At 39.1% G+C, this 27,791-nt stretch overlaps 4 protein-coding genes across 6 annotated transcripts; all 4 read right to left on the bottom strand.

Annotated features, from left to right (window-relative positions):
* Nucleotides 1-3,839, bottom strand: ndufs3 (NADH:ubiquinone oxidoreductase core subunit S3). Its single transcript, XM_005808088.2, has 7 exons — nucleotides 3,732-3,839; nucleotides 3,392-3,457; nucleotides 2,357-2,454; nucleotides 2,059-2,208; nucleotides 1,344-1,469; nucleotides 1,146-1,265; nucleotides 1-267 (listed from the first exon to the last, which is right to left on the bottom strand). The coding sequence occupies exons 1-7, from the start codon at nucleotides 3,784-3,786 to the stop codon at nucleotides 103-105; spliced, it is 780 nt and encodes a 259-aa protein (XP_005808145.1). The 5' UTR covers nucleotides 3,787-3,839; the 3' UTR covers nucleotides 1-102.
* Nucleotides 3,840-4,620: 781 nt separating this feature from the next.
* On the bottom strand, nucleotides 4,621-7,505 carry ptpmt1 (protein tyrosine phosphatase, mitochondrial 1). Of its 2 annotated transcripts, XM_023332126.1 has the most exons (5): nucleotides 7,232-7,505; nucleotides 7,007-7,087; nucleotides 6,652-6,843; nucleotides 6,364-6,442; nucleotides 6,253-6,268 (listed from the first exon to the last, which is right to left on the bottom strand). In XM_023332126.1, exons 1-4 carry the CDS (start codon nucleotides 7,376-7,378, stop codon nucleotides 6,413-6,415), a joined length of 450 nt encoding a protein of 149 aa, XP_023187894.1. In that variant the 5' UTR covers nucleotides 7,379-7,505; the 3' UTR covers nucleotides 6,253-6,268; nucleotides 6,364-6,412. The 2 variants fall into 2 exon arrangements, with proteins under 2 accessions (XP_005808172.1, XP_023187894.1); XM_005808115.2 differs by lacking the exons at nucleotides 6,253-6,268; nucleotides 6,364-6,442 and adding an exon at nucleotides 4,621-5,110.
* A 1,097-nt stretch (nucleotides 7,506-8,602) lies between these two features.
* prc1 (protein regulator of cytokinesis 1) lies at nucleotides 8,603-18,648 on the bottom strand. Of its 2 annotated transcripts, none has more exons than XM_014472153.2 (14): nucleotides 18,532-18,648; nucleotides 18,176-18,308; nucleotides 16,790-16,912; nucleotides 16,358-16,591; nucleotides 15,353-15,523; nucleotides 15,082-15,231; nucleotides 14,255-14,402; nucleotides 14,044-14,180; nucleotides 12,907-13,002; nucleotides 12,679-12,825; nucleotides 12,491-12,601; nucleotides 12,308-12,421; nucleotides 11,101-11,271; nucleotides 8,603-9,442 (listed from the first exon to the last, which is right to left on the bottom strand). In XM_014472153.2, the coding sequence occupies exons 1-14, from the start codon at nucleotides 18,540-18,542 to the stop codon at nucleotides 9,371-9,373; spliced, it is 1,818 nt and encodes a 605-aa protein (XP_014327639.2). In that variant the 5' UTR covers nucleotides 18,543-18,648; the 3' UTR covers nucleotides 8,603-9,370. The 2 variants fall into 2 exon arrangements, with proteins under 2 accessions (XP_014327639.2, XP_023187884.1); XM_023332116.1 differs by having other exon boundaries at nucleotides 11,169-11,271.
* Nucleotides 18,649-18,917: 269 nt separating this feature from the next.
* vps33b (VPS33B, late endosome and lysosome associated) lies at nucleotides 18,918-27,756 on the bottom strand. Its single transcript, XM_005808092.3, has 24 exons — nucleotides 27,464-27,756; nucleotides 27,294-27,395; nucleotides 26,815-26,895; nucleotides 26,662-26,723; nucleotides 26,522-26,571; nucleotides 26,259-26,326; nucleotides 25,903-25,948; nucleotides 25,727-25,821; nucleotides 25,162-25,266; nucleotides 24,981-25,071; nucleotides 24,827-24,904; nucleotides 24,053-24,126; nucleotides 23,893-23,979; nucleotides 23,715-23,805; nucleotides 23,550-23,624; nucleotides 22,453-22,517; nucleotides 22,303-22,357; nucleotides 22,171-22,217; nucleotides 20,412-20,544; nucleotides 20,012-20,085; nucleotides 19,824-19,925; nucleotides 19,665-19,740; nucleotides 19,416-19,526; nucleotides 18,918-19,150 (listed from the first exon to the last, which is right to left on the bottom strand). Exons 2-24 carry the CDS (start codon nucleotides 27,387-27,389, stop codon nucleotides 19,071-19,073), a joined length of 1,842 nt encoding a protein of 613 aa, XP_005808149.1. The 5' UTR covers nucleotides 27,390-27,395; nucleotides 27,464-27,756; the 3' UTR covers nucleotides 18,918-19,070.
* Between the last annotated feature and the right edge of the window lie 35 nt (nucleotides 27,757-27,791).

Genomic DNA, 27,791 nt, shown 5'->3' with positions numbered 1-27,791 from the left:
ACAGGTTCAGGGTGGTTTTATTAGGAGCTTTTATTTACATAAATATTCCAGACGGGTTGGTCAAACAGAAAACAGCTCAAACTAGAGCGAACAGAGGAGACGTCACTTCTTCTCTGGGGCCGGGGCCTCCAGTTTGGGCGGGGCCTCTTTGGGCTCCCGGTACGCCGGGAACACTTCCCACGGCGTGTTCAGGTCGAACTTCCTGAACTCCTGCGCCAGCTCCACGGGCTCCGCCACCACCCGCTTCAGCTCGTCGTCATAGCGCACCTGTGGAGCGAAACGACGAAACGGAAAAATGACTATAAAAAAAAAATCTAAATTCTTATAATAACAATAGACAACACAATAAAATCCTCTACTTTCAACTAACACCCTGTTCAGTTCTGCACCGACCATCGTTGTTGGTTGGATTAACTTTTTGCTTTTGTGTTGCTGGAGGTCAAAGATGCTAACAGAACCACAGATATGCAGAAAAAAAATAAACATGAAATCAACTTTATCAGAACACTACCAGGATGTTTTCACACCTGATGGTCCATAGACTCGGTTCTATTGGGAACCAAAGTCGCAACATTTGCCACATTTTCAACTGCAACATGTCAAACTTTGTCAAAAAAAACAAAACCTGTTCCCCTCCTCGCCTGAGGGGGCACTGCATCAAGCACCACTGAAGGAAATGACACAAAAACCTCTGAAGACGCCTAACTTCCTTCTTCAAGAAATGTAAACAGAAATGGAGTGGTGTCAGATTTTAGCAGTGGTAGGATTTTTAAAAAACTAAGAATCATTTCTCCTGCTAATGCTAGACTTTCCCGTTTGTTTTGGTTGTATTTACCCAGAATGCCCTGTGTTATAGTCCACTTCCTGCTTTTGGAGCGGTCTCCGATCCACATTCCGTTCACATATGCAGTCGAACTGCACCAGAGTTCCCTTCAACCGAACCCAGACCGAAGTTTGTAGGTGGACCAGAATTCACAGTTTTCATGTGATTTTGCATTCAAACTTCCCCAAACCAACCAGACTCTGGAGTCCTTAGCGTTTGCTTGGCTCTGTTTTTTTTTTGTTGTTGTTGTAAACAACACTTTATCTATTATGTCAAAAATATACATTGAAAGAATTGTTGAAATGCTGATGGCAGAACTGACCTCTACGTATCCAGACAGAGGGAAGTCCTTCCTAAAGGGGTGACCCTCGAAGCCGTAGTCAGTCAGGATGCGCCTGAGGTCGGGGTGGTTGGCGAAGAACACGCCGTACATGTCCCACACCTGTTTCCGCACACAGACCCAGTCAGTGCTGCCGACCCGCCTCCGAGCTCCAGCGTTAGCAAAGCCGCGGCGACTCACCTCCCTCTCGTACCAGTTGGCGGCCTTGTGGACAGAAACGGAGGAGTCCACGGGCGTCAGCTCGTCCGTGTACGTCTTCACACGAATACGGGAGTTGTAGCGCAGAGACAGCAGGTTGTACACAATCTGTAAAAGATTTTATTTAGTCAAACAAACCCAGTGATCTCCAGCCATGTCAGGGTCTCCGACTAACAAGAATGTGAATCATTGCCCTTTAGTCTCTGCCTAACGACGCTCCAGAACTAAAGGCTCAGATCATTAGAGGAGCACAAAATGGTCAAACACACTAGTTTAAATAAACCATAAAAAGTTCACTGACTCCTGGTTTTCTCAGTATCATGTAGTCTGTAAATAAACCTTCACATATCTAAAAATCTGAATCTCTCCACAGATTTTCAATAAATATAAATTCTTCTGAAATCATAACATTTGTTTCTGTCATTTTCCAGCTCTATAAAGAATCATTCATACTGGATTTTCTACAAAAAACAAATCACAATGACCTAAAAGTGTCCTGCATGTGCACTAGAGGGCGCAATAACGTCACACATAGACAGTGTGCTCAGAGACAAAGCATATTAATCAACAAGAATGTCAGATTTATTTAATTTTCATTTGTAATCCCTCAGCAAGTTGATGGAAGGGATAAAAATACTATTAACATGCATAACATCATATGATTTATGACCGATTTTAACATGTAGATAACGGCTACCTCGAAGCGGTTCTGCCGTGACGGGATGTCCACAGCGGTGAGGTCAATCATGTTCCTGAACTGAGCGTTGGTGTGGTCTCTGAGGAAGGTCAGCACCGGGATGACCCCGTCTGGATGGATCATCACCTCCAGCTCGTTGTAACACGTCACCTAAACCAGAAAAAAAGAAAAAAAAAATTATTCGGTATTTTTATGAATCAATTTAAAATCTGCAGTGTTCTGAGTGAATCTGTGGCCCGTAAATCACAAATCCAGGTGGCTGAGGATGGAAGCAGCACTGTGATGAGACTGGACTGACCTGGACCTGCTGGATGTATTTTGGCATCATTTCAGCCACATATTCTCCAAACGCCGCCAGCTGGTTGTGGGTGACAGCATCCTTAGGCCTGACTGTGGCTGCTCACACACAGAGGAGAAAAACTTTCTGGTTATTGTTGGATACGTTACAACAAAACACCTGTGCTGACTTATTGTTGGCTTAATCTTAACATCTTTTTGTTTCAATTTTAGAGACATCTAAGCTGGACTTGAGTTTTTTTTATTCATCCAAGCAGATTCACTAAACTGAGGCTGATGACAGCAGCAAACAGAAGCAGAGGTAATAAATCTGCTGGAACATTATCGATCTACCTCTAAAGCCGCTGGATTTTAACCTGAATCTCTCTGAGATTGGAATTATTTAGATTGTATATCCAGATACAAACCTGCAGTTTCACTGTAAATAACAAAATCTTACCAAATATTTCTGGTCTAGTTTCTAATGAGATATCTTAGTTCACATGAAATTTGACAAAATTAACTTGCAAGTAACTTTTTAGCAAGTTATACAAGCTTGTTTCAAATACATAGTTCCTTAATGAAATGAATGAAAAATACTAGTTCCACTGGCAGATTATTTCGTTTCTAACATGACATTTTTTCCGTGTTATAAGAGAAACAATCTGCCAGTGAAACTACTATTTTTAAAATCAATATTCAAGAACGGCTGGCCTAAACCGAGCTCTTATAATTTGATGAGAAATTACTTGTATGTTAGCATTGTTTTATTTCAACTGTACAAATATATCTCCACTAGAAACTAGACCAGAAATGGCTGGAAAGTTTTTGTGTTGTTGCTTTGGTATTTTGAATTTGTGTTGCGATGACGGTGTGAACTGGCACTGAATAAAAACAAACACACAAAAAAATAAAAATTGCAAAAACGAAATTATTAACCAGAACTTTTGAGGTAGGAACTGCTGCACCAGTAAATAACCCTAATGTTTAAAATCACAGAGTAAGGCTTTGTGTTTTGTCCGCTCGCTGATTCGTTACATTCTGTGTTGATACTCACGGCTGGTCTCAGTGGTGGAGCTCTGCGGTCTGATCTGTTGCGGCAGGAGACAAGAAGTTCGCGCAACTGGGGGAAGAAAAGGGGAAAATCAAACTATAACACTGATACCACCTAAAACCGATAAATATTCCCCACTGATGTGTCAGAGCACTCTGATCTGTTACAATATTGAACCTCCAAACATCTCTTTAGGTGCTGCGTTAGCTAGATCGAAGGTCAGTCGGAGATTTAGCGGTTAGAAACCAAACTTGGCAGTTAAATTAACACATTAAATAAAGCAGCTTGGTGGAAATAACAGCACACAGACTGTGTCCATAAATGAGTTCTCAAGTCAACTTACGATTAAAGCTCCGTCCGAAACCTCCACGGACAAGCCTTACTAGCGACGCCGCCATGTTTACACTCTGCCCTGTACATAGAGACTCTGAGTCGCCCCCTAAAGGCCAGGAGGAGAAAACGCAGGCAAGTGAATTACAATTCATAAACAAGTGGGTAGAGTAACCAGAAATTGTTCTCAAGTAAACTAGGAGAACTTTAATATATTTTTGCGCAAATAAAGTAAGAAGAAGCCATCCCAGAAATTACTCAGCAAAACTTTTGCACAAACAAGACGTCTCACTTCAACATAAACTGTAGATTTGTGTCTGCTGCGTTTTTTATTAAAACATGTTTATTCTACATTTAATTAAGCTACTTGAATAACATGGGATATATGTGAAATTTAAGGTGGGACCATGTCTTTTCCTTTTTCACAATGTCACCTAAAAATAAGAAACACATGGACCTAAAGGACAAATACAAAATATTGTTCAAATACTAATTTGTCATTTTGAATGAACAAAAACAAACGTACAAGATGTTTCTTCCAATTTTGGATTCAAAACAAACTTAAGTGCTTGAAATAAGTTGTACATGATTCCACTAAAGGTTGCATTTTAAACAAAATGCATAAGTGCAAAACTTTGAATAATGTATCTTACAGTGTAATGTCCTGCAGGAAGAATATTCAATTACTCTCATCAGTTTCAGAATAAATCATCTAGTTATACGACTCGTTTAAACCTTAAATTTGTTCTCAGATGATCCGATGAAACAATGTGTGGTCTGATGAACTCACAATGTGCTCATTTTAAGGAATATTGTGGTTTGAAAATGCATTTTTAAAAGTTTTGACTGGTGAGTTTTCCAAGTAAAGCATTAAATGCACACAACAAAAAACAGGTCAATACTTTAGTTACAATATTTATTAGCTTTCATCTGCTTTATTTTTATATCCTTTAACAAATATATTAATAAAACTTTTCCAGTTTGCGAAGTGTCTGCTGTAGTAAATTACCAATTCTATTTTCCATAGTATTGTTCCACTTTTCAGTTGAAAATAAAAAGTGAATGAGTCACAAAACAGAATTGTAATTTTAATTGCAAAAACAAACAATTTCCATGTAAAACACACAAAACCCTGACTTCAAAACAAATACAAGAACAGGTGAAAATGGATAACTTTGAGATTGTGTGAAAACAACAGCAACACCTTCTCTCAGCCCAGTTTTCATCCTGAATGTGAATGTTTGACCCGCCGCCGGGCCGGTCTCAGCTGGAAGCCCCACACACATCCTGGTAGTATTTCCTGAGCATCTCCAGCTGAGCCGAGCGCACCAGGATGTGCGGCCTGATGGACGCCAGCCGCTGACAGGCTTCCTCTGGAGTCCAGCTGTGGAGCTGTCAGGAGAAAAAACACCTCAGATGTTTCCCAATTTAAAAAGTGAAACAAAAAAGGTCTGAAATATTTTTATTCTTGCTGCATTCTGCAGACCACACGCTGAAAGAAACTCTCCTGACTTGATGGGGAGAAATGTATGAACTACATGAATGAATGCAGTCATATTTTTATATGCAACTGGATGCAACATCATATTTCTGCTTAAAGGAGACATATTTTGTAATTTTTTGTCATTTTTTAAATGTTTTTATAACTTTACTGCTTCTAACAACACCCCATCTCCAGCCATTTAATATATATATATACATATATATATATACAGTACAGACCAAAAGTTTGGACACACCTTTCTAATTCAATGGGTTTTCTTTATTTTCATGACTATTTATAAGGCAATAAATCCCACTTATTAACCTGACAGGGCAGGTTGACCTATGAAGTGAAAACCATTTCAGGTGACGACCTCTTGAAGCTCATCAAGAAAATGCAGAGTGTGTGCAAAACAGTAATCACAGCAAAACTTTGCTACTTTGAAGAAACTAGAATATAAGGGGTATTTTCAGTTGTTTTACACTTTTTTATTTAGTGCATATTTCCACATGTGTTATTCATAGTTTTGATGCCTTCAGTGTGAATCTACAATGTCAATAGTCAGGAAAATAAAGAAAACTCATTGAATTAAAAGGTGTGTCCAAACTTTTGGTCTGTACTGTATATACTGTATATATATTGTTCAGTCACATTTGACGGGCACTGTGCTGTTACCTAGCAACCCATGCTAAGCTTGAGCACATTTGATCACCTGGTTTTACCATTGGATCTGCTGTGCAATGGCTGCTGGAAAAGACAAGTGTTTGTCGTTGACCTACCATCCAGAAACCACTTGCTGCATTCTTGTTTGTTGTATACTTGCACATCTGTTTGCATCCATTTTCATTTAAATTTGGATTTAAAGTGACAGATGCCCTAAAACAGCTCATTCTGAAAAGAGCTCAACATAGACAGAACTGAGCAGACTAAAATCTCACTATCTAAGAATGGTTTTATGCAAACAATATAATGAACAAGTTTTGCACAGCTGATAGATCACAGGTGTCAAACTCCAGTCCTGGAGGGCCACTGCCCTGCAACTTTTAGATGTGCCTCTGCTGCACCACCTGAATAGAATAATTAGGTCATTAGCAAGGCTCTGGAGAACTGATCTACACAAGGAGGAGGTAATTAAGCCATTTCATTCCAGTTTTTTTTTTACCTGTGGCACATCTAAAAACTGCAGGACAGTGGCTCCTGAGGACTGGAGTTTAACACTCCTGCGATAGATCAATCCTAACCTGTTTAAAGAAGCACAAAAGGTCACCTTTACCAGAACCAAAGCTAGTTATATTTTCTTTATTCAAATACCTAGCCATATTTTTCAAACAACACAAACTGCACTTCAGAAGGAGGCTGTTTTGTAACATCTGTATTATATGTTTGTATTTTCCTGCTTCTGCCATCTAGAGTTAAATATAACAACATTTCTCTGATGTTTCGCACTGACCCGGATGAGGTACGCAGCGACCAGCGTGGCGCTGCGGGAACGCCCTGCCTTGCAGTGGACGTAGACGCTGGTCCCCTGCCGCCTGTGCTGCAGGGCGAACTCCACCCCCTGATGGAGGTTCTGCAGGGTGGGGACTCCGGTCAGGTCCACGGTGCTCAGCCTCAGCTGCTCCACGCCTGCATCTCGCCACTCCTGCTCCCAAACATCAGATCCTTACACTCCGCGCCTCACGTCTGAAACATTTTTAACCTTAAATACAGAAGTCAGTTCTCAGGCTGATCCAGGGCTTTTATTTTTAAAGCACAGAAATGATTTAAGTACAGGCTTTAATCTTTCACTAACGGATCCCACTCACCTCGGCCGAGTTGCAGAAATATTTGGTTTCATACGTTTCATTCATGGTGACAACTCCCCGGACATTCTCTGTCTCCACCAGCTGCGACACAACAAACAACCAGCAACAGTTCATATTTATCTGCTCAAATCAAAATCTGTGTGTAATTAATCTATAAATATAAGTTTGCTATTGAATGAATGTAACTACTTCTTTTATTAAAGTTTTGCTCATCGGTGTCCTGACCTGTTTGGTCATGGACCTGAACGGCAGCGCCCCCAGGATGACCGTCTCGTCCACCCGGTCGAACCACCTCCTGGAGGAAACCTTCTCCAAGACAACATTGTAGGCCAGAGTCGGGTAGAAGAGCAGCCTGGCTAACGCTGCGGACATGGTGGAGCTCCGAAGAACCACCAACGGCTTCCAAACACGGTCAACTCTGCATTACTGCACCGTAAGAGTCCGGTTCTGTCCGTTAGAACTACAGCCAGTACGCAGGGCTGCGTGTTTATTTCCGGTACCCTCCGGAAGTTCTCTTCGACTTCCGGAGTCAACCCTTTTAAAATAAAACCAATTACTTAAAAAAAATTGAAAGAGAAAAAGAAAAAAACTAACTTCAGCTTTTTTATATTTTCGATCCATATATATAAAAAAAACACGATTACAATTATTTAGTTACTTTTGCTTAAATGCAGACTTTGGTGAATAAAACAAGGTTTAAAGGATTTAAAGGAAATCTGACCTAAATCCTGTTTTTTTAACAGAAAATACAAAAAACAAGAAATTCAGATAAATATTTTTTAATTTAACAGCACAGACATGCAAGCCAATTTTTTACATTCCAAGATCTGCAATAAAAACTTCTAAAGACTTTGCTTCTCTGATAAAATGTTTTTAATTTTATTGAGAAAGTAAAGCAAAAATAAGATGCAAAATGGTTTTTTGCACTTTTAATAAATTTAAGAACAATGTAATGTTCATGGTCTATAACTACTTTCACCTTGAACGTTTAAACATTTCTGAACTAAATAATTCAATACATTTTTTGATTTAGCAGTTTGTATTGCATTTATCTTTTTCTTTGCTTTTGGTAGGCTGGATTTTACACCCGGGCCTCGAGTTTGAAACGTGCGCTGCGCTATAGGCTGCAAAAGACTTAAGATTCAAGAGGACAACCCTAAACATACATCTAGAGCTAAAGTGGAGTAACTTAGATCAATGCACATTAACATGAAAGTCCAAACCTACAGTTAAATTCACATACACGCTACGAAAGAAAAACTGTTCTGGCAGTAAATCAGACTAAACTGTCAGTTTTTGATCAGTTATTTCTTTTTCCTAAAAGCCAGAAAAATGTGCAAGAAGGCAAAAGAATATTTTTAAGCAAACCCACAGAATTTAAATCTGAAGCAATTTCTTGGTCCTCCATTGTTAGCTTTATTTGTAAAAAGTCACAGCTGAGGTAACACCGTCTCCACTTTATTTGTGAAGGACAAGAAGCAGCTGAGAGTCTGACCTGACAGTTTCTTAGCTCAGGTTTTGGCTCGTTCCTCCTGACAGAACTGGTGGGAGGTTTGATGCTGCTTCAGTTCACAAATCTACAAAACTGACATCCAGTAATTTATTGAAAAAAACATTTATTTTATTTTGACCAACTTTTTCCAAATCAGCCATGATACTGAAGCCATGTGAGTTAATTTCTGCGCTGCATCAACAGTTTTAATGGCCTAAAATCATCAGAAAAGAGCAGATACATAAATGCACACAATTAACAAAACTGATTTGGAAAGAAATAACAGTGTGAGCACAAAATTATACAAGTTGCAAAACATTCAACAAAAAGTGCACCGCATTTATAGTACATTTGGACTGTAACCCCTGTCCGCATAAAATCAGAAAGCTTAACACTAGTTCATCTAAATAATATGAAAAATTGTGCAGTTTATAATAGAAAATACTTTATACATCTGAATAACTGGCAGACATCTACGACGGCACAAAAAGTTTCGGTAGAGTTGGAAAAGTTGAAGATTTGCTTGAATGAAAGTCAAATTTTGAGAATAAATCTCAGAAAATTGACAAAAAAAACCTCAGAAGTTTTTTTCTAGAAAATTTCTGAGTTTTTTGCAGAAAATTTACTTTCTACAATTGCCCTCATATACCACCGTAGACATCCAAGAACAAAGATAGTGTTCATTTATATATTCATTTGGAATGGACAGCACCTTCAGTTCCCAACATCATCTTCCTCCCTCACTTTACACTCAATATAAATACCTTCATTTATCCATAAAAGCAAGAAGCAGTGAACAGTAGTGACCCTCCTCTGTTCCGGAGCAGGTTTAGTTTTCAATTAAGGATTTTGTGACCCTCAGAGTGGGAGAGTCAGTGGTTGGAGGTGGTGGAGTTCAGGATGTTGTGCTGGATCTTGGGGTTGGAGGACTTGGACAGATCTCGCTGTGGAAAACAGCAGCAGGCGTGAGAACGTCAGAGTGAAGACAGCAGATGTTTAGAAGCAAAACAGCCATCAGAAAACATCTAACATCTAGCTGCCGCTCAAAAATCATTTAAAGGGGCAGGACTCTGTCTTCCAGCCACACAGTGCCATTCAAATAACGGTTACCTCCAGTTGTTATGAAACATGCCTTAAAAAAATTTGACTTTGCAATTTAACACCCTCGAATTGGGCCTGTCTCTTTAAGAAGCTCCTGCTCTTTCTGAAACTCCGCCTTCAAGGAGTCATCGCAACAGCTTTTCTCCATGAACCCTTTAACCATTTCACTACTATGGTGAGCTCAGCAGTTGCACCAGGTGTTTGCTAATTGTTGCTGCCGCTAGTCTGGAGGAGCTGAGTGAGGAAGAGATGCTCTGTGAGGCTGAAGCTCGGTTGGAGACTGAAGCTTCGAGACAAAGATTTGCAGAAGGCGGTGCTTTGTAACTAAGCGTTTACTGGTTGCCACAGGAGATTCAAGGATTCCTCAAACATGCATGAAAGAAGCAAAGCAACATTCCAGGTATGGTTTTAATGAGGGAATAACATGATATACAGCTCAAAAAGTTGACTTTACCTGATACTGCCCCTTTAAATTCTCTTGAAGTCACTATTTGAACTGATTCACATCAAACTGAATTATGTTTTGTTGTCCTGCTCTCTCTGTGTGTAGTTATGCTGCTATAAGCTTCGACTGCTGGAGGACACACTGACTGCTCTGCCACTTTCTCCTACTACTCTCCAATTTGCATCATTAGCTGTCATTTCAACTCAGTTATTTTCTCTCCAAAGAAGCTAAATCTAGTCTGGGGTTCTGCTGAGATAATGTTGAAACTCCTGTTACTAACATTTTACTTTTCATCAATATAGAAAGTAATCCTGCATCAGTTCATCTGGTTTTGGTGAATCTGCTCTGTCTTCTCAACCCTCCAGTTGGTTTTGGCAGATGGCTGCTTGTACCAATTCAGGTTCTGTTTGTGCTGGAGGTTTCTTCCTGTTAAAGGGAAGTTTTTCCTCTCCACTGTCGCTATATGCATGCTCAGTATGAAGGATTGATGCTGTAAAGTCAACGACGATGCCAGGGATTTATTACCGTCACCACATGCTAGTCCAATCTACTGGGTTCTTTAGAAACTTTAGAAACTAGTTTGAATAATAAGCTTCATTAAATGTTCTATTTGATAACTGGGATCAATTGGAATGTATGCAAGATCAACTGAAATAACATTATTTTGTAGAGAGCTTTAAGACATTTGTTGTAAACTAGAGCTTTAAGAATAAACTGAATTGAATTATATAATTACATCATTTTGCATCAGTTCCTGCTAATTCACATTTATAATGTTTGTGCTTCACCCAAAGTTAAACTTTTCCTGCTTCTTTCAGGACCTGAACCACAAGCAGGGAGGAGATTTGTTTAAATCTGAAGCATGCAGTTAAACAGGGATTAGTTAGAGCTTTGAAAGGTTTCAGGATTCCCAACAGATCTTGACTGAACTGATTCAGTGTTGACCAAGTTTAACATCATTAATCACCACTTCTCCCAACAAGCTAAAGAAAACTGCAGTGAGACAAATGAAGAAACAGAGGGAGAAGATATGTTAGAGAGAAAAGTTTAATTTACCACAAACTCTGAGTATGTGCTGGCTACAGAAGCCATGCTGAAGTTACGCTGTGGGGTCTGCAACGCACCACTCACGGGGGTCGCCTTGCCCTGGGCCTCGTTCTCCTTGTTGCAGTCCTGAGTCCTGGGGTGGGGGGGCTTACTGCCGCCCGGCGTCCGAGCCGCTGGAGTCTGGAGACGGACAGATCGAGTTAGAGTTCCTAAACGCTGCATTTTTACAGAAACAAACTTCGGTTTGTCTCATTCTGGATGAAATGTTGATGAAAACATTGACCTAAGAAACCTTTGTTTTTTTTTTCTTCTATATGATGCACAAATAATAAAAAACTAAAACAATATTGAACACGGCTTCTGATTTGACTGTGTGGCCAATTTCATTTTCGTACTTTTTTCCATGTGAACCAACTCTAATCAGCTTCATTTCAAAACCAACAATAAGATTCTGCAAATCACGACAGATTCTTTGAAGTGCAATTTGTGAACGTTAATTATTTTTTTTTTATATGTACAAAAATGCTTACATCTCTTTGTTTTAACCCATTTAGTTCTAAAACCAAAGTTTAAAATCAAGGAAGTTAAAAAACGAAATCTGACCATGAAGCTCAAAACCAAATTAAGTTTTAATGTGGCAAATTAAAGAAAAATTATGCAATCTGAATATAAATCAAATAAAAAGGACTTAATCTTTACTAATTCAGATATGTATACACTTCTAAAATCACATTTTACCAAGTTTGAACTAGTTTCTAGTGCAAGTATCTTAGTACACTTGAAATAAGACATAATTAACTTTTCTTCAAGATATGGAGTTTGCTTTAGTCAATAATTCCTTAATATTGATGAAAAAGTTCTAGTTCCACCAGCAGATTATTTCACTTATAGTAAAACATTTTTCCCGTGTTGTAAGTGAAATAATTTGCCAGAGGAACTTGTAGTTTTTAAATCAATATTAAGAAATTGTTTACTTTGAACATCAAGCTCCGATATGTTGCAGAAAAGTTACTTGTAAGTTAGACCACAAATACTTGATAAGATTTAATTTTTTTACAGTAACAGCAGAGCAGGTGGAGAATTGTTACAAAAGAAAAGCAACAAAATTTTTTTAAAATTCTATAAGCTTGTTAATTTATTCCCATCAGAAGAAGTCTGATTAAAATATTTTATAATATTTTGACAGATTAACATGCAGCTGATGCGTTAGCCTGACCTTGTTAGCGGAGAGAAGGAGGCGAGGCAAGGGCGAGCGACAGACGGTGCCGCAGTGAACGGAGCGCATGGTGCTGTTGGAGGCCCCACTGGACATGCTGGAGGTGGCATTCAGCTGGCAGAGGGAGGCGGACAGGTGTTAGTGCTGAACGGGGTTCAGGTTTTAAAGAAGCGGGGTTCTAACCTTTCTGGATTTATTGGGCGTTGTGGTGCCCAGGAACCTTCGCTTGGCTGGGGTTCGTACTGCGGTTCCGTACAGCATGTCCTCCTCCGTCTGTTTGCTCTTCTTTAGGTGCTGGAAGGATTTCATCAGCAGGAAGAGTTAACACACTTCTTAAACTTGTACCAAAGCTCAAGTCAAACCTTCCTCACCCTCTCGAGTTTCTCCTTTTCCTTCTCGATCCGGTGCAGCTCCCACTGCTCTGCCACGTACTGCAGGAACATCTGACCATTCACCAGGAACTCCCGGCCCTGCTCGTCCTCCCACGCGTCTATCTGGGCTTTCAGTTTCTTTTCCAGCTTGGAACACAAACACACACCACTGTATTAATGGTTGTCAGATTTCACATATTTCACATAATTAATGACGTCATTTCTTACCTTTGGGAGGTTTTTTTGAAGCTCTGACCTTTGTTTCTCCTCTTTAAGAAGATTTCCTCCCCTGTTAGCAAACCGTGTTGGATCTGTGGCTTTTCTCTACAAATGACAGAGAAATTCACATTATTGTATAGATGCTGGCTGAGCAGCATTGTGAGGTGGAAGCTGTGCATAAATATATCCTTCAGGTAATGCTATGCTATTAAGAGCTATTCTGTGTTTGCTACCATCATGTTAGCAAATGATGCCATGCAATGCTATGGTATGCTATTCTGAGTTATGCTACCTTTGTTATTATTATAATGCTGCACTATGATGCTAAGAAGAGAAGTACTGTTATTCTGAGCTACACTTGTTAGTTTGATGTTTCACCATAGTGAAACATAGCATAGCATACTATGCTATGCTTGCTACTAAAATAATGCTAAGCTGTGTTTGCTATTGCTGCCTTGATATGCTAAACTTTTATTCTATAATGCTGTATTCTGATGCTAGCTAATGCTATGCTACATTATTCTGAGCTATGCTACATTTGCTACTACAATGCTGGACAATAATGCTAGCAAATGATGTTAGGTAATCCTACACTATTTTACATCTGCTGCTAATTCTGTACTATGCTAGCAAGTGATACTAGGCTAATGCTATGCTATTCTGAGTTACGGCATGTTTCCTACTATGATGCTACTTTGTGTTTGTTATTCAGTGATATGTTATATTTTATCATATCATCCTTCCTTAGCTTTGCATGAGTCATGTTTTACCATAGCAGTTATTTTTACATCTTAATTTATGATGTTAGGAGTTTAAAACTCTTTTGATCCTCTTAATTTTTTTCTAATATATAATAACCACCAAAAACACCCGGAGTTTTGCTTCGACCTGCTTCGCCGAAGTTCAACAACAGATTTTATGAAATAACTTGCTTCATTATTTGGGTTCTTTCAATAATATTAAAGTGTTTTGAAAACTTCTCAAAGCAGGAAACTGGTTCTGAAACAAACAACTCAGCGAGAAGAACAAGCTTTTTTTTTTTTTTTTATAATACTGGTAAAATAAAAGTGACTTTACCGATCTGTAATCTCTGCTCTCAACAATAGAAATCAGACAAAAACTTTAAGATTCCTTTTTCAAACTTACTTCAAGTTCTAAGTAGAGCCTCCAACTTTCTTCCCACTTCTGAACTCCCTCGAAGAGTTCTTCGTGATCCTCATAATGTTGCTTTAGGCGTTGAATCTCAGCATCATGCAGAGCCAACAGCTCCTCATTAAAATCCTCTAAACCCATAAATGCAGCATGAGCCAGGGAAAATGAAAACACAAGATGATTTCATTCTAACAGCAGAACTTACCACTGAAATATGGTGCAAAATCCTGTCGTTGGTCAATGCTGAAAAAACACTTTTCCCAAAACACGGCGATCTCTGAACGAATGGCTTCCGTCACGTTTCGGATGTTGTGTAGTTGAAGCTCCTCCAAGCGATGCACTTCTGTTTGTAACTGCAGGAAAAACACAACATACATAAAATAAAATAAATGGAAAGAAAAACTTAACATCTGGTTCTGATATTCACAGTTAAAGACAGTATTTTGTATTTCCAGCAACATGGTGCCATTTCATAGCACAATCAAGTCACTATGTTACCATCAGTTGTTATAAAAATGTTGAATATATCAAATATGACTTAAAAGAAACTTGACTTCATAATTTAACATCTTGAAATTGGGCCTCTGTCTCTTTAAAACCTCCACCTTCAGAAAGTCATCACAGCATGGCTCCTCTATTAACCCTTTAAAGTTTTAGCCAGAGTTTCACTGAGAAGTAGCCTCAATAAGGAGCTCAGCAGTTCCACCAGGTGTTTGCTAATTGCTGCCAGCTAGTCTGGAGGAGCTGAGTGAGGGAGTCCTGTTCTGTGAGGCGGAAGAGCTATAAGAAGTTTATACAGCTGCAGCTCTGAGGAGGAGCTGTGCCTCGAAGGCGGGGCTAGGTCCTCCCAGGCGTTTTGCACAGCTGAATGGTTGCCATGGAGATGAAGGGATTTCTCAAACATGCATAAAAGAATCAAGGAAACACTCCAGTTATGTTTTAATAAGGGAATAACACAGCGTGACGTAAAGCTTAAACAACTTTGATTTTCTGTGATACTGTCCCTTTAATGATGAGAGCAGGTCATCTCACCGCCTCCAGGTTCCTCCTCCTGGATGCCACCATGTGCTCGTTCAGAAGCTGCCTCTCCTCCTGGGGAGCCTGTAGTCGGTCCCACAGCTGCTGGATCTTCTCTCTGTGGCTCTCGCAGATCGCCTCGTTCTCCGCCTTCCGCTCCTCCAGCTGCAGCATCAACATGGAGGAACACCAAAACTGAATCAAGTAAAACCAGCCTGACCCTTTACAAGCTTTAAGTAAAATGTTATAGCGTTCCACTTTGTGCTGTGGAGTGAACAGCTCTTGCCTGACACAGGAGCAGCTTGAGAGACGTGATGTTGTCCCTGGACAGACAGAAGGCGTCCTCATCCTCAGAGACGACGTCTTTCTCGAAGCTGGTCTCTGGGAAGTGGTCCAGCTCCTCCATGAGCAGAATGATCTGCTTCTTCAGCTCCGTGAACTCAGAGTATCTCCTCGCCTTTCAGGAGGACAGACAAGCCGCAGCGTCACGGTACGGCTCACTCAAATCACAACCGTTATGTTCTCCACAGAGAAACAGATTTTACCCATCAGCCAACACTACGCTGGATGACACCAAGTGGACAATTTGAACTCGTCTGTTTTAGTTTTCAGTTAACGTTTTAATAACGGAATAAATGTGACTTTATATGAGAAATGTGGTGGTACCTGGTTTCATTTTTACAAAAAGGTTTTCTGTTACGGTGACTCTGCCACTCTCCAGCCATCAGACGTCTCAGCTGCAACAAGCATTTTTTATAATCTTATTTGAAAGATGCAAAGAGGATTCCTGCATATTTTTTTTATTTTTAAAAATTACACTGAGCTCTTTCTTGCAGTATTTAGATTATTCCAGCTGTTTGTGGACAAAATGTTTACCATGAACCTGAGTTGTCATCTGTCGGCAAAACTGTATATTAAAGTTTTCCAGCATGTAAAAGCAGGTTTTATCTGAAATTCCACTTCTCGTGTTTGCTCTTTGTTAAAGAAAAACGTTTTCCTCTTTAAGCAGAAATCATCAACAACAAGATAACGGTTGGGTCCAAATTCAGCGCCAAAACTTTAAGCTCACATTTCTACAGTTTTCAGTTTCTAAAACATTAATGAATTTTAAAAACTGTTTTAAGATGTCCTAACTTGTTTTGTCTGTCATTTAGAGGTAGATCAGGTCTGCTTCTGGCCAGAGTGAAGGATGTAGTGATAAAAAAAAAAAAAATCCACAATCTGGCCTGAGAACCAGAGCGGTTCAGAGAAGCCGGCTTCCTGTTAGCGGTAAAACGGCTACAGTTCCCACCTTCTCTTCGTTCTGCTGGGCGATGTGCAGCTGGAAGTTCTCCAGCTGCTCCAGCGAGGGGACGCAATCCGCGGCAACGCCGTACGGCATGGAGCACAGAACGTCGCACAGGTCCTGATCCTGATCCAGCAGAGCTTTCAGCTGCTGCATCCGCCGGTTCCGCTCCGTCATCAGAGCCTGCACCTCAGTCCGGATGTTCTTCTCCTGCTGCAGCATGCTAATACCATCTTCCTCCTGCACAGAAAAGATTTATCAATGGAAGTTAATAAAGCCACTTTCACTACTAACAAAACAGCACCAAGAGGCGTAGATCTGCAAAAACTAGACATGCAGTGGATTTTCTTCCTACGTATCAAAGTTTTGATCCACTCAGTCATTACCTGTTGGTAATTTTGGTAATAGCCTGTTGGAATGACAAAAAGACTATTTTACCTCAAAAACAGGAATCTGGAGCTCTAAACAGAGTTTCTCCATCTCTGTCCTGCAGGTCTGGATGCTGCTTACGAGTCTTTTCTTCAGTGATTCTTCCTCTTTCACCATCATCTCCAGTAGGTTCTGCAGGACAAATCACAGGGAAATCAGCAGATGCCTTCAGTGGACACGTAGACGTTCTCTGCTATCTGATTAAAAACCATTTTGACCAGCAGAAATTCTGGCATTTATTTAAAAAACGTCCCAGTGTAACCTGTTGTTGAACATGCTAAACGTTTACATTTATTTAGAAATCCTACTAAACACAACTTCTACAAATGTACTGTTTTAAAATTGCAGCTTTGTCTGACAAACATTTCTACATGTTTATAACATTTTGAACATTAAACACACAATAATCACCAAGATGCGTTTTATTATTTACATCAGCGGTGTCCAAACATTGTGACCAAAATCATCTAGTCAAAAGTAAATGTGGCAAAACAATAAATAAAGTAGACTAGATTTGTTTCTTTTGTGGGAAATGAATGTTATTCATTGTAGATCCAAACATTTAAAGTGATTTTGCACATTTGTTTTTATTAAAAGAAAGGTGTGTAGTTTTCAGATTTGTTTGAATACATTTATTCTCAGATTTAAAAAAAGGTTTAATAAGTTAAATAAAAGTTTGGGTGCAGCAACGTTAACTTTTCAGCTGAAGTCTCTGCATAAACGTGCTTCTATTTATTATAAAGGTTTAGTAGTAAAAATATGATCACCTTGTGTTGTACTTAACATTTTCCATTGCAAAACAATTATGTCAGCAATAATGGTTCCCTGATTAAAAATAATAATTTAAATGAACAAATGAGTCATTTCTGAACTGCAATTCAGAAAAAAAAAATAATAACAGTCCAAGGGCCACAAATGACACCGCTGATCTACATGTTCCAGAAATTAGGCAGCAACCTAAACAAATTTAAGTTTTAGCAGATTTTTAACAAAATAACTGCATTGAATTTCAACAGAAAATAATAAAAGTACCAGTAGTCGTTTTTTCTGAATACTTTTCTTTGTTATTAGGGTGGAAACTATGTGCAAACATCAACTCACAATAGAAGAAAACATAAACACGTTTTTCCAAAAAAAACTAAAAATAAGACTAAAATGCTTGCTCTTTAAGAATGAAATAGATTTCCTATTGTAGATATTTATCAAACCCAGAAGTTGTCTCTTATTCAAACATTTGGGGTTTTAAATGACTTATATTTAGCTGAACTGGAAGTTAAAATAGCTAATCCACTAAATTCCACAGATTTCTACCAGAAGTGATCTGCTACACTGCACTCAGCTGATCCATCAGTTTTAGTTTTTTAATGGCATTTTAACAGGAGTTTGTTTCCTCACCCTAATGTGGTTTTTGACAACATTAGTCCTCTGCAGTCTCTGGTCCTCCGGGATGCCGATCTCTTCCCAAATGTCCTTCAGGTGGCACAGCGACTTGTTCAGACACGATACAGCCTCTGCTGCGAGCACCTCGCTACGGCAGTCAGAAAATACAACAATGAACACTAAATAATCATTTAAATATGAGCCCCAGATAGCAAGAAGGCTAAAAAAAACTGGCAAAAGTTGAGATTCTGGATTTAACGTTATCCTAACGCCAGACTGGCTGTTGGCTAACTAGTACAACTCTTCGCTAAAACTTCATTTTATCGTCAGAATAAACGATTAAACACCGAGATGTAAAGCTTGAATCTTACCTCTTCCTCATTGTTAAATCCCACAGCTTCAGAAAAGTTTATACAAACGCTTTTATTCGAGAAAACAAGACGACGAAGATCTCCGCTCTGGCTGATTTCACCTCAGTCCGTTGGTCACAGCAATTCAAAATAAGCGTTCCACAGGTTTCTGGCTTCTGATTGGCTCTTGCTGTGGGGGCGCTTGATACAGCAAACCGGAACGAACCGCCGGGAGCGCCTTCTGTTCACCGCCCATACTCCAACCGCTTTGCTTACGCCCATGTTAAAAACACACATACACTACTTCCATAGTGGGTGTGCCTTGTTATTAAATTAGAGAGATTGAAATACATTTGCCCGAAACGGCTATAAATGTGGCTAATATTAAAGAAAATGAACACTGTTGTTAAAAAAACATGTTTATTCACATTTTTACAGTTGTACTGATAAAGGTGACCAAGCATTAGCAAACATTCTGAGCTGACAGGAATGTATGACATGAGGCGATAGGAATGTGTCCTCTTCCAGTCAATAAAAAAAGTAAAGTTTCCTCGATGGCTTCAAACGTTGTTGTCCAGCAGAGCTTCCAGGAGCCGCGAACTGTTTGTAATTGCAGTTGTTACCACAATGAATTTATAACCTGAAAAACATAGCAGCAGTGTCATGATTAATCGGCTTTTCACCAAGAAAAAAATGTTGTTAAGGCAAGAAATACAGCAGGGGCGACCCAAGATTGTCTGGGGTCTGGGGCCTTGGGCAGGTATTTATTTGGAGGCCTACTTCCTGTTAAGCCTCCTTTCATTTTTTTAATTGCACAAAACAGAAAAAATAAAGCTAAACCACTAGGCAACAATAAGGTGGCTTTCTGCTAACCTCATGATCTCAAGTATTTTAAGTTACAGTACCTCTCTCTTTTCCCAGAAAACGGAGAGCTGAAATCTCAGAGAAGGTGCATCCACCAAGGAACATGACCAGAATGATCCGCTGAGCATCGCTTTTAGACTTGGGATCAGCACCTGTGCCGCCCGATGTTGGACAGAAAGAAATAAAAAAAAAAAAATGTTAAAAATCAATGAAAAAGATCTGGAACAGATTTTATTACACAAACAGCTTCTTCACATTTTAGATTACAAGAAATTTCCCAGGGATCTTACCTGTTACAGCGAATTCATGCCCGTTGATCAGCCTGGTTACTTCTTCCAGCCCCGTCCAACCGTCCCGCTCTAACACCTGGGTAAAAACCAGAGAAAATAGGAACATTTTTGTTTTACTCTTGTAAATAAATTCCCATTCGTTGGAGTGACAGGACTCACCTGCTCTATAATTTTGCAGCTCAGAGGGATGTAGGCGCCACTGAAGATATAAGCCATGTCCCGAGGAACACGTAGGTCATATTCTTCATCCGACTTTGGTACCTTTATCCAAAATCAACTTATTAATGACAAGTTTCCTCATGAGAGAATAGGAAACTTAAATAGCTGGGATGATCTTTGTTCTTTACCAGGTTGAGTTTTTTACTTAAGGCTCTAAAGTGGCTCTTTTTGGCCAGAGAAGAAAAGGCGTCGGTCAGTTTCACTACAAAACAAAACAAAAGTATTTAAGGGTACAGTTGCTGGGCTAGCCGGCCTGCGAATTCAGAAGCTAAACATGTGACCACAAAGAACCTGTAATACTGGACGTGTTAAAATGCGTTTGTCTGAATGTCTCAGAAACACTTTAAAGAGACAAAACAACCGTTTTCAGAATGTTTCAACCTGAAATGCAGAAAACAATAAAACAGCTTAAGCTGAGCCCATAAGAAAAAGAGAACACTATTTGATTCATTCTGTGTGCAACAAGTTAAGAAATGCACATCATTGTTTATTTTCCTGTCTGATTTTGTTGAACTGAACCCGTTTTACCTGCAGTTCTGTCATTGACCAGTTTGCCCACTTTGCTCTCCATGACGGTGAGCGTCTCCCCCGGCTGCTGCTCCACCAGCAGCCCCAGCTGCCTCAGGTTGGAGAACGTCAGCAGGTGATCCGCGCCGTAGCTCTGACGGAAACCAGCACAGGAAACAGAACGGATTACACACAGAGCTGTGGGATCACTGATCAAATCATGTCAGCGTTTTTACAGCTTTACGTTCCAGAAAGTTTGTTTCCATTAAGAGAAAATGAGAAGCTTCTTGCACAAACATTTCTGCACCTTTTTGCAGCCAAAGGTCAAATTTATGGTTGGCAGGAGATTGTAAAAACATTTTATTAAACACACAGCTTACAGGTTGAACCCTTTGTGTTAACTTGATAACAGAACAAGTCAGCAGGGTTCAAATTAAATTACAACTTATGAAGATTTTCTACTTTGTTATAGAAAATATTAGAAATCTTAAAGAACTAATTTTTTTTTAAATAATCTATTTTGAAACCATCAAAGGAAACGTATCAGTATTTTCATTTTTTGTAGTGTATATTTTTTGTAATGTATATTTACAAAATGTATATTTTGTAAATATACATTTTGATATTTATCCTCAGCATTCCTGGAGGCTCTCATCAGTTTTAGGAGCCAGAAGCTCAATTTGAAAAAATGTCAAACTTCCATGTTATTTTCACTGGAAAATCTCAGTTTTTTTGTTTTAAATATTAAGAACATCAAACAGGAAAATGAAAGTTTGAACTATAGCCATTAATTTTATTTTGCATCCAAAATAAAATTTAAATTGTTACAGAAGAAAATATTTTGTGTTCTTTTCCAAGGACTAGACAAAAAGCAATCCAAAGAATAATTTATGACATATTTTGTTATCTATGACAACCTAAATTAAATTGTAATAAACATTCAGTTGACTTAGTGTTAAAACTGTATCTCAACAATTTTAGCAAAAGCTGGAGAAACTTGCATAAAGTATTTCACAAATATTGAAATTTGTTTTAAGTTATTTTAAATGTTAAATAAATTTTAAATCAAGGAGTTCAATGTTTTAATATTTTATAATGTGACAGAAGCCTGTTTCTTTTACAAACTCTCTAAAATGGGAAAGAAAAGAGAACATGACACCAAATCAAGGCGAATGTCTTGATCTTCATACGTCAGGAAGTGGCTACTCAGGTAAATTTGTCCAAATCTGAATTAACAACAAAAATCCAGGAGCTTTAAAACTTCCAGAGTTGTGACAAACGAGGCTGACATAAAGTTAGACTCCATGACAAACATTTATTTTAGTTTTTTTGTACATGTGTACCAGAGTGTGTCACTATTTGGAGATGACACCATAGTTACCTTAAATAAATCCTCTGATTTTCTTGCAGTGTTTGAAAGTTGTTAAACTCCACTTTACTTGTTTTTAATTATCTGAATTTAAAGTATTTACATTTTCATGACTAAAGAGTGAGTTCTTGGGAAACTAGAGTCTGCTATAGTTCTCATCCCTATTAACCAAAATAAATGTCATTTTCTGCTTAATAGTGACTCATGCAGCATCTTAAGGCAGCTGTACCAGTGGTTATAGGTTAAAAGGCATCAGGTGTGATTCTGAAATATTCCTTGTGTTTCTGCTTCTAACAGAGTTTCAGGGAAACAGAGGAAGGTGTGTGTGTGTGTGTGTGTGTGTGTGTGTGTGTGTGTGTGTGTGTGTGTGTGTGTGTGTGTGTGTGTGTGTGTGTGTGTGTGTCCTTTTACCTGAAGGTACTGTGCTTTTAACGACTTGAAATCTTTTGGCAGGAGTCCTGCAAGAGCAAGAGTCACAAACATTGTCTTCACAACATCGAAATGAACGGACGTTCCTGCTTTGAATCACAAACGGGAATTCACCGTTTTCTGTTACCGACAGGAGACACAGCAGCCGCAGACTTTCGATCATGGAGACCTGAGGACCAAACAGAGACCAAAGCTGAGATTTTCTCAGAAGGTTTTTGCTTTAAAAGTTTCCTTAATTCAAAACTTGTGACAAGCAAAGCCCACCTGTCTGTTGATGTGCTCCTCGATGAAGGAAATACATTCACGGATTTCGAATCCTTCAAGTAAACCTGAGGAAACACGAAGACATTAATATATATAAAAAACTGGGAAATACAACGGACAGTTATATTTTATAAGCATATTTCCTTATGCTTATAAAATATTGATAGTCAAAAATGTTAGAAACACAAAATGAAGTAGCAGATTAGTGTAAAAGGGAAACTGACAGTGATATTTTTATTTGTTAAATAATAGCAATACTCTCTCTCCCATTGAGAAAAAGCATGAAGTCCAAAAAACAGAAGAGGAAGATGGAAACAATTAATAGTTTAATAACAGTTTCTCTACTTGCAGAACTAGAAAGAATCCATTTGGAGCTTCATAATAAACAACATAAGAAAACCCGAATTCCTCACCCAGAACACGGATAAAAATAAGGAAAAGCATATTCCCCCCAAAAAATATAATAAATGTGTAAATCTAAATTTAAAATATTATTTTAAAAATGTATTTGTATTTAAGGTCTAGTCCCCACATAGCTGAAAATCCGGAAGAACAATTATTTTTTTGCATCTTTGCCTTTTGTCCACACAAAAACTCTGTTTAATATCACTAAAAATTATTATTTATAAAAGCTCCAACCAAGGTGGAAATTTGTGAAAACTCTGTATTTGTGTGTGTATATGGGAAAAACAGAGATTTAGGGAGCCACATATTGTAGTCTGTGACAAATAATGTGCCAATATGTCCACACATTTGGTTTGACACGATTCCCAGTAGAGATCATCTTCTGCTATTTAAAAGTACTTTAACTCATATATCTGTTCATATTTAATTCCTAACAGGAAGTTGTGGCGGTTTAGAAGTCATCTGATTGGCTGACATAGGCTACACTGCCCCCTACTGGATTGGCATGATTAAAACAATGCTCAGGGGCGGATTTGTGTGAGTTCATGTGGATGAAAACTTTTCTGGAAATAATCCTGTGTGTAAGGTAGGTTTTTAAATTTAGGAATAAAATCTGTATTTCACAATGAAGATGAAGTTGTATCACAAATAAAAGCCTACAATGAGACACAAACTGCATGCATTAATCTCACAGTGTTCAGTCTTCAACAGCTCCTGGAAATCCTGCTTCGTCTTTTTTTTCATGATGGACTCGCTGGCACTGATGTCTGAAAGAGAAACGCTGTCAGTAGCGGCAGCTGGTGATTCTGGATGTGTAGTAATCCTCTGGAAGTGCAGCGTGGGAAGTTAGCGCTCACGTAGGCTAAGCAGCCGATGCTCCTGCTTCAAACCTTTCAGCTCCTCCGACACAAACGTCTTCATCTGCTGGATGTCCATCCCCCGTCTCTTCTGCAGGAGGCCAAGAAACGAGGAGGATTAAAACCATTCACTCTGACTCTGTCGGTCACCATGGTTACCGTCTCAACATTCACTCACATCATACGCAGTTTGGAGGTTCCTGGCCTTCTGACTGAGAAACCCAAAAACGTTGGAGAAATGCTCGTTCCGGATTTCATTAAACACCTGAGAGAAGTGAACAAACGTTGACCTTCAGTCCCAGATGAGAACAGATGGACACCTTTGACCTCAGCCCTACCTTATCCTGAGAGTTCAGCATGACTTTTATACTTTTGTCAGAGGAGGTGACCTCAGGTCCAAACTCCACACATCCTGCAAAACAAGATGCAGAGCTGAGCCAGCAAAGAAACCTGCAGAGAGCGTCCGACTGTTGTTCAATAAACAGGAATTTTTAGCTACTCGCACATAAAAATGGCTGCAAACGGTCGCAAAATTATGCAACCGTACAACTTTGAAAAGCAGAAGTGCAGCCTTCAGCACAACCAACAAGAATGCAGAATGTGGTTTCTGGATGGTAAGTCAACAACAAAACACTCATACAGTAAAGCCAGCTGACCAAATGTGCTAGAGCTCTGCTTGGGTTGCTAGGTAACAGACTGGACTTTGCTGGGGTTGCTCGGCAGCGGCACAGTGCTGGTGGGATGTGACTTAACATTTGGAAAGTTTTTGGAACGGCTCATTTTCCAGACACCAAGAAGACATTAACTTATTGAAAAAAAATGTCTAGGTTATTTTGTTAAAGCGCTTGAACTGTTTCAGAAACTGTAGAAACCATATTGGAAGTGTAAAAACATGAAAAATGTGAATTTTGCATAATCCATTTAGCTAACACGTTTCTGTTGCACTGAAGAAACTTCTAAATTTTTCTGAAATGTGAGGATAAAGTTTATAATGAGGGATTGCTTAAGGAATGTAATCTAAAGATATTTCTTTAATTTTAAGTGCTTGGGTTTGTGGTAATTTTTAAAAACATCATTTTATCATTTTTTGTTGACTGAAGTCAGATACCCACCACATTTGATCCTAAATATATCATCCACCAGCCCCTCGTAGACAACTTGTGAGCATAAAGGAGTGACAAAGTCCACATCTGTTAAAAACAAAGTGACATTAGAGCGGAAACAGAACACAGCCTGAATCTAGTTTGATGATCCGCGGCTTCTCACCTCGATCAATAAGGAAAACATTCCCGATCTCAGCGTGCCGAGCTTTTTGTTCTCCCTGCTCTACCTGCTCCCTCCACGACTCGTAGGTCATCTGCAGACAAAGAGACAGCAGCAGACGTCTTAACGTTGATGAAGCCACTGGATCTGAACGTGAAATTTTTGATCTTTGATCATTCTGGACCTTGGAACAGCGTCCAATCCCGTAGACCTTGGAGAACGGTCCGAAGAGAGAGTGAAGGAGGTGCAGAGCGCTCCCAGCTGTTCTCACCCAGCGCTGGTCTCCCGCCTGTACAAATAAAAGGTTCATTAGCTAAACTTATTGTCTGTATGGATTCATATAACCTCAAAAAGATGACGTGTCTGTCTATACATACTCGTATCCAGGATTGGTTCAACATTAATTTGTTCACTTCTGACTAAATCTGAGGTCTAAATCCTTGAAACATTTAGGCTGCTTTATTTTTAAAGCACCCAGTCTTAAGCAGCAACTAAAAACTACAACATCTGACTAAAAAAATTAATTAAGGAATTCATTGGTAATTGAACTGAACAAACACAGGGTGGACGGACAGACGAACAAAACCTATAGAATAAGATAAAATCTGGAGAAGCAGCTCTTTTTAAATTCTAAACTTTTCCAGGCTACATACAAACCTGCATACACTGTCAATACAAACTTAGTAGTAATTATGAGGGTTAATCATTAAAAGAATTTATTAACTGTCTAAGTTAGACTCCAAATTTACCAGAAAGTTGTCTCTGAAGAACTCTGGAAGCTCCAGGCTGATGATGTCCTCGTCCAGAGGAAGGAGGTAGAAAGCCCACTCATCAGTGGTCACATCTGCAGGACGACACACACAACTTCAGCATTCCCAGTCACCTTTCACTGCTGACTGTCCAAAAAGCCGAAGCAACAACTGACCACCAAAGACTCCCTGCTCCTCCAGAACTGCCTCACATGCGTAGAACTGAGCAGGACGGAGAAAGGCAGCGAGTAAATATCAACATTCACACAATTTAAACAGCATGTAGAGAACATTTCATCAAACAAAGTCAGAACTGCATTATTTTGAAAAGCAGTGTAACAATTTTCTCTATAAAAACTTTAAACAAACTGGACTGAATTGAGAGTGATTCTAAGGGGATTTCAGATTTAAACTGGAATAATTTTACTTGAGGTGATTTCTCTCATATTCCTGAAAACTGGTGGTAATCTAATAACTTATGAAATAATGAAAACATACGAGACAAACGAGTGTTTGACATAGTAGAACAAACCTTTTGTGGAGTGAATATTATCTTGTATCGTCGAAATTTTCCCGCTGCCTTGTCTGCATTAACTACATCTGAAAGGAAGGAGCATGAGTTGTGAAACACTGCCCATTATTTAGCAATTATAATCTAGATCACTACGAGCAAGATGAACTAAACTTTTAAACCAAAGTTATAAACAAACATGAATATTTAGTTGAAGTTACAGATGCATTGCATGAGGAACACTTTGCTCCACCGGTGAGGCAAAAACAATCAACTTTATTTACCACAAATCCACTTTACGGTTTGCATTCGTGGTCGAATCAGAAAGCAGATCCTGTATAAATGAGATAAAATCAGATAACTGATAACTGTCCAAATATTTTTTAAAAACAGAGATCCACCGGTAACAAGGAGCAGAACGTACTGATCTGAGATGCTGACTATTGGCTTGTGCTCCACTTTGTAAAGTTTGTCGACTTCATGTTGCTGCAACAATGTAACTTGTTAATTATTTTTGAAAGAATTTGAGATAAAAGCTGTTTTTGATGAGATCAAAAAAGGAGTAAATACTGTTTACCTTTAATGTTGAAACATTCGCAATTCGATCAAGCGGACTCATCAAGTCCGAATCGATGAAAAGGTCTTTCTTCCCCGGCAGCTGTGGGAGAACAGAAGGTTAGTATGTCAGTATGAATGAATAAATCAGGCCAGCACCGAGCCTCTGAGGATTACTCTTAAAAACCAGCTTTGTACCAGGAAACACACCAATTTACATGAAATATAACAATTCAATTAATAACAATGGTCAAATTTTAAGCCAAAAGGTTCCCAGAAGTTTGAGGATGACTGCAAAACGCAAGAGCCAGAAGGAGCTTTGACTGTGTTTGTACTTGAGCCCCGGTGTGTATAGTTTTTAATCTGTATTTATTGAGGAAAATCAAAAATACATCCTAACTTGTGTTGGGGAAAAAGTAGATGACACACCTATGTGTCAGGTGGCATCCAGCTGGGCCTAACTCTTACTCAGGTGTAGTGTTGTGTGCATCGTGTTCCCACCTGTTCCAGCAGGTAGATCAGCTGATCTCTGACCAGCCTCTTCAGCAGAGACAAGTCTGGGAGCTCCGGGGAGTCTCTCCTGGCACTGTGAGCCATTCTGGGCTAAAACAACAAAAACCACTGAGCTAAAGGAAGAACATAAATGTATAAATAACATTTTGATATATTACCTTTTAGGTTTTCCAGTGTAGAAATATAAAAAGTATATTCACAGATGCTGCTGATAGAAAGAAATCAGTGCTGACGTGAAGCTCCTGCAAGGTTAGCTTGTTGGCTAAAAACAGACCTGTCAGCTTGAGTTACAAGGCTAACCAGAAACGTAAAAACGATAATACGGATAATAAGAAATGTCTTAATTAATAATCTATAAGGCAAAAGAAAAAAGTTGTATTTTTATTTTTAATATACGAAAAGTGAATCTATCTGAGTGGAGCAGCCACCGACTTCCCTTAGATGACAGGGCGGAAATGATCATGTGAGCTGCTGTTTCCGTCCGGA

Source organism: Xiphophorus maculatus, chromosome 4 (genome assembly GCF_002775205.1).
Source record: "Xiphophorus maculatus strain JP 163 A chromosome 4, X_maculatus-5.0-male, whole genome shotgun sequence".
Lineage (NCBI taxonomy): Eukaryota > Metazoa > Chordata > Actinopteri > Cyprinodontiformes > Poeciliidae > Xiphophorus > Xiphophorus maculatus.
This window is presented reverse-complemented; position numbering and strand designations above follow the sequence as displayed.

Coding starts and splice junctions, on each gene's coding strand:
- ndufs3 (XM_005808088.2), bottom strand. CDS start 3,786: ATGGCGGCGTCGCTAGTAAGGCTTGTCCGTGGAGGTTTCGGACGGAGC. Junction 2,209..2,356: donor AATACATCCAGCAGGTCCAG/GTCAGTCCAGTC, acceptor TTTCTGGTTTAG/GTGACGTGTTACAACGAGCT. Junction 268..1,145: donor CTCTGTCTGGATACGTAGAG/GTCAGTTCTGCC, acceptor TTCGCTCCACAG/GTGCGCTATGACGACGAGCT.
- ptpmt1 (XM_005808115.2), bottom strand. CDS start 7,378: ATGTCCGCAGCGTTAGCCAGGCTGCTCTTCTACCCGACTCTGGCCTAC. Junction 7,088..7,231: donor TCAGGTCCATGACCAAACAG/GTCAGGACACCG, acceptor GTTGTGTCGCAG/CTGGTGGAGACAGAGAATGT. Junction 5,111..6,651: donor TCGCTGCGTACCTCATCCGG/GTCAGTGCGAAA, acceptor TTCTCCTGACAG/CTCCACAGCTGGACTCCAGA.
- prc1 (XM_014472153.2), bottom strand. Junction 14,181..14,254: donor TTTTGCACCATATTTCAGTG/GTAAGTTCTGCT, acceptor TTATGGGTTTAG/AGGATTTTAATGAGGAGCTG. Junction 11,272..12,307: donor TCCTTCTCTCCGCTAACAAG/GTCAGGCTAACG, acceptor GTCCGTCTCCAG/ACTCCAGCGGCTCGGACGCC.
- vps33b (XM_005808092.3), bottom strand. CDS start 27,389: ATGGCTCACAGTGCCAGGAGAGACTCCCCGGAGCTCCCAGACTTGTCT. Junction 26,896..27,293: donor TGATCTACCTGCTGGAACAG/GTGGGAACACGA, acceptor GTTCTCCCACAG/CTGCCGGGGAAGAAAGACCT. Junction 22,358..22,452: donor AGGAGCACATCAACAGACAG/GTGGGCTTTGCT, acceptor TTTGGTCCTCAG/GTCTCCATGATCGAAAGTCT.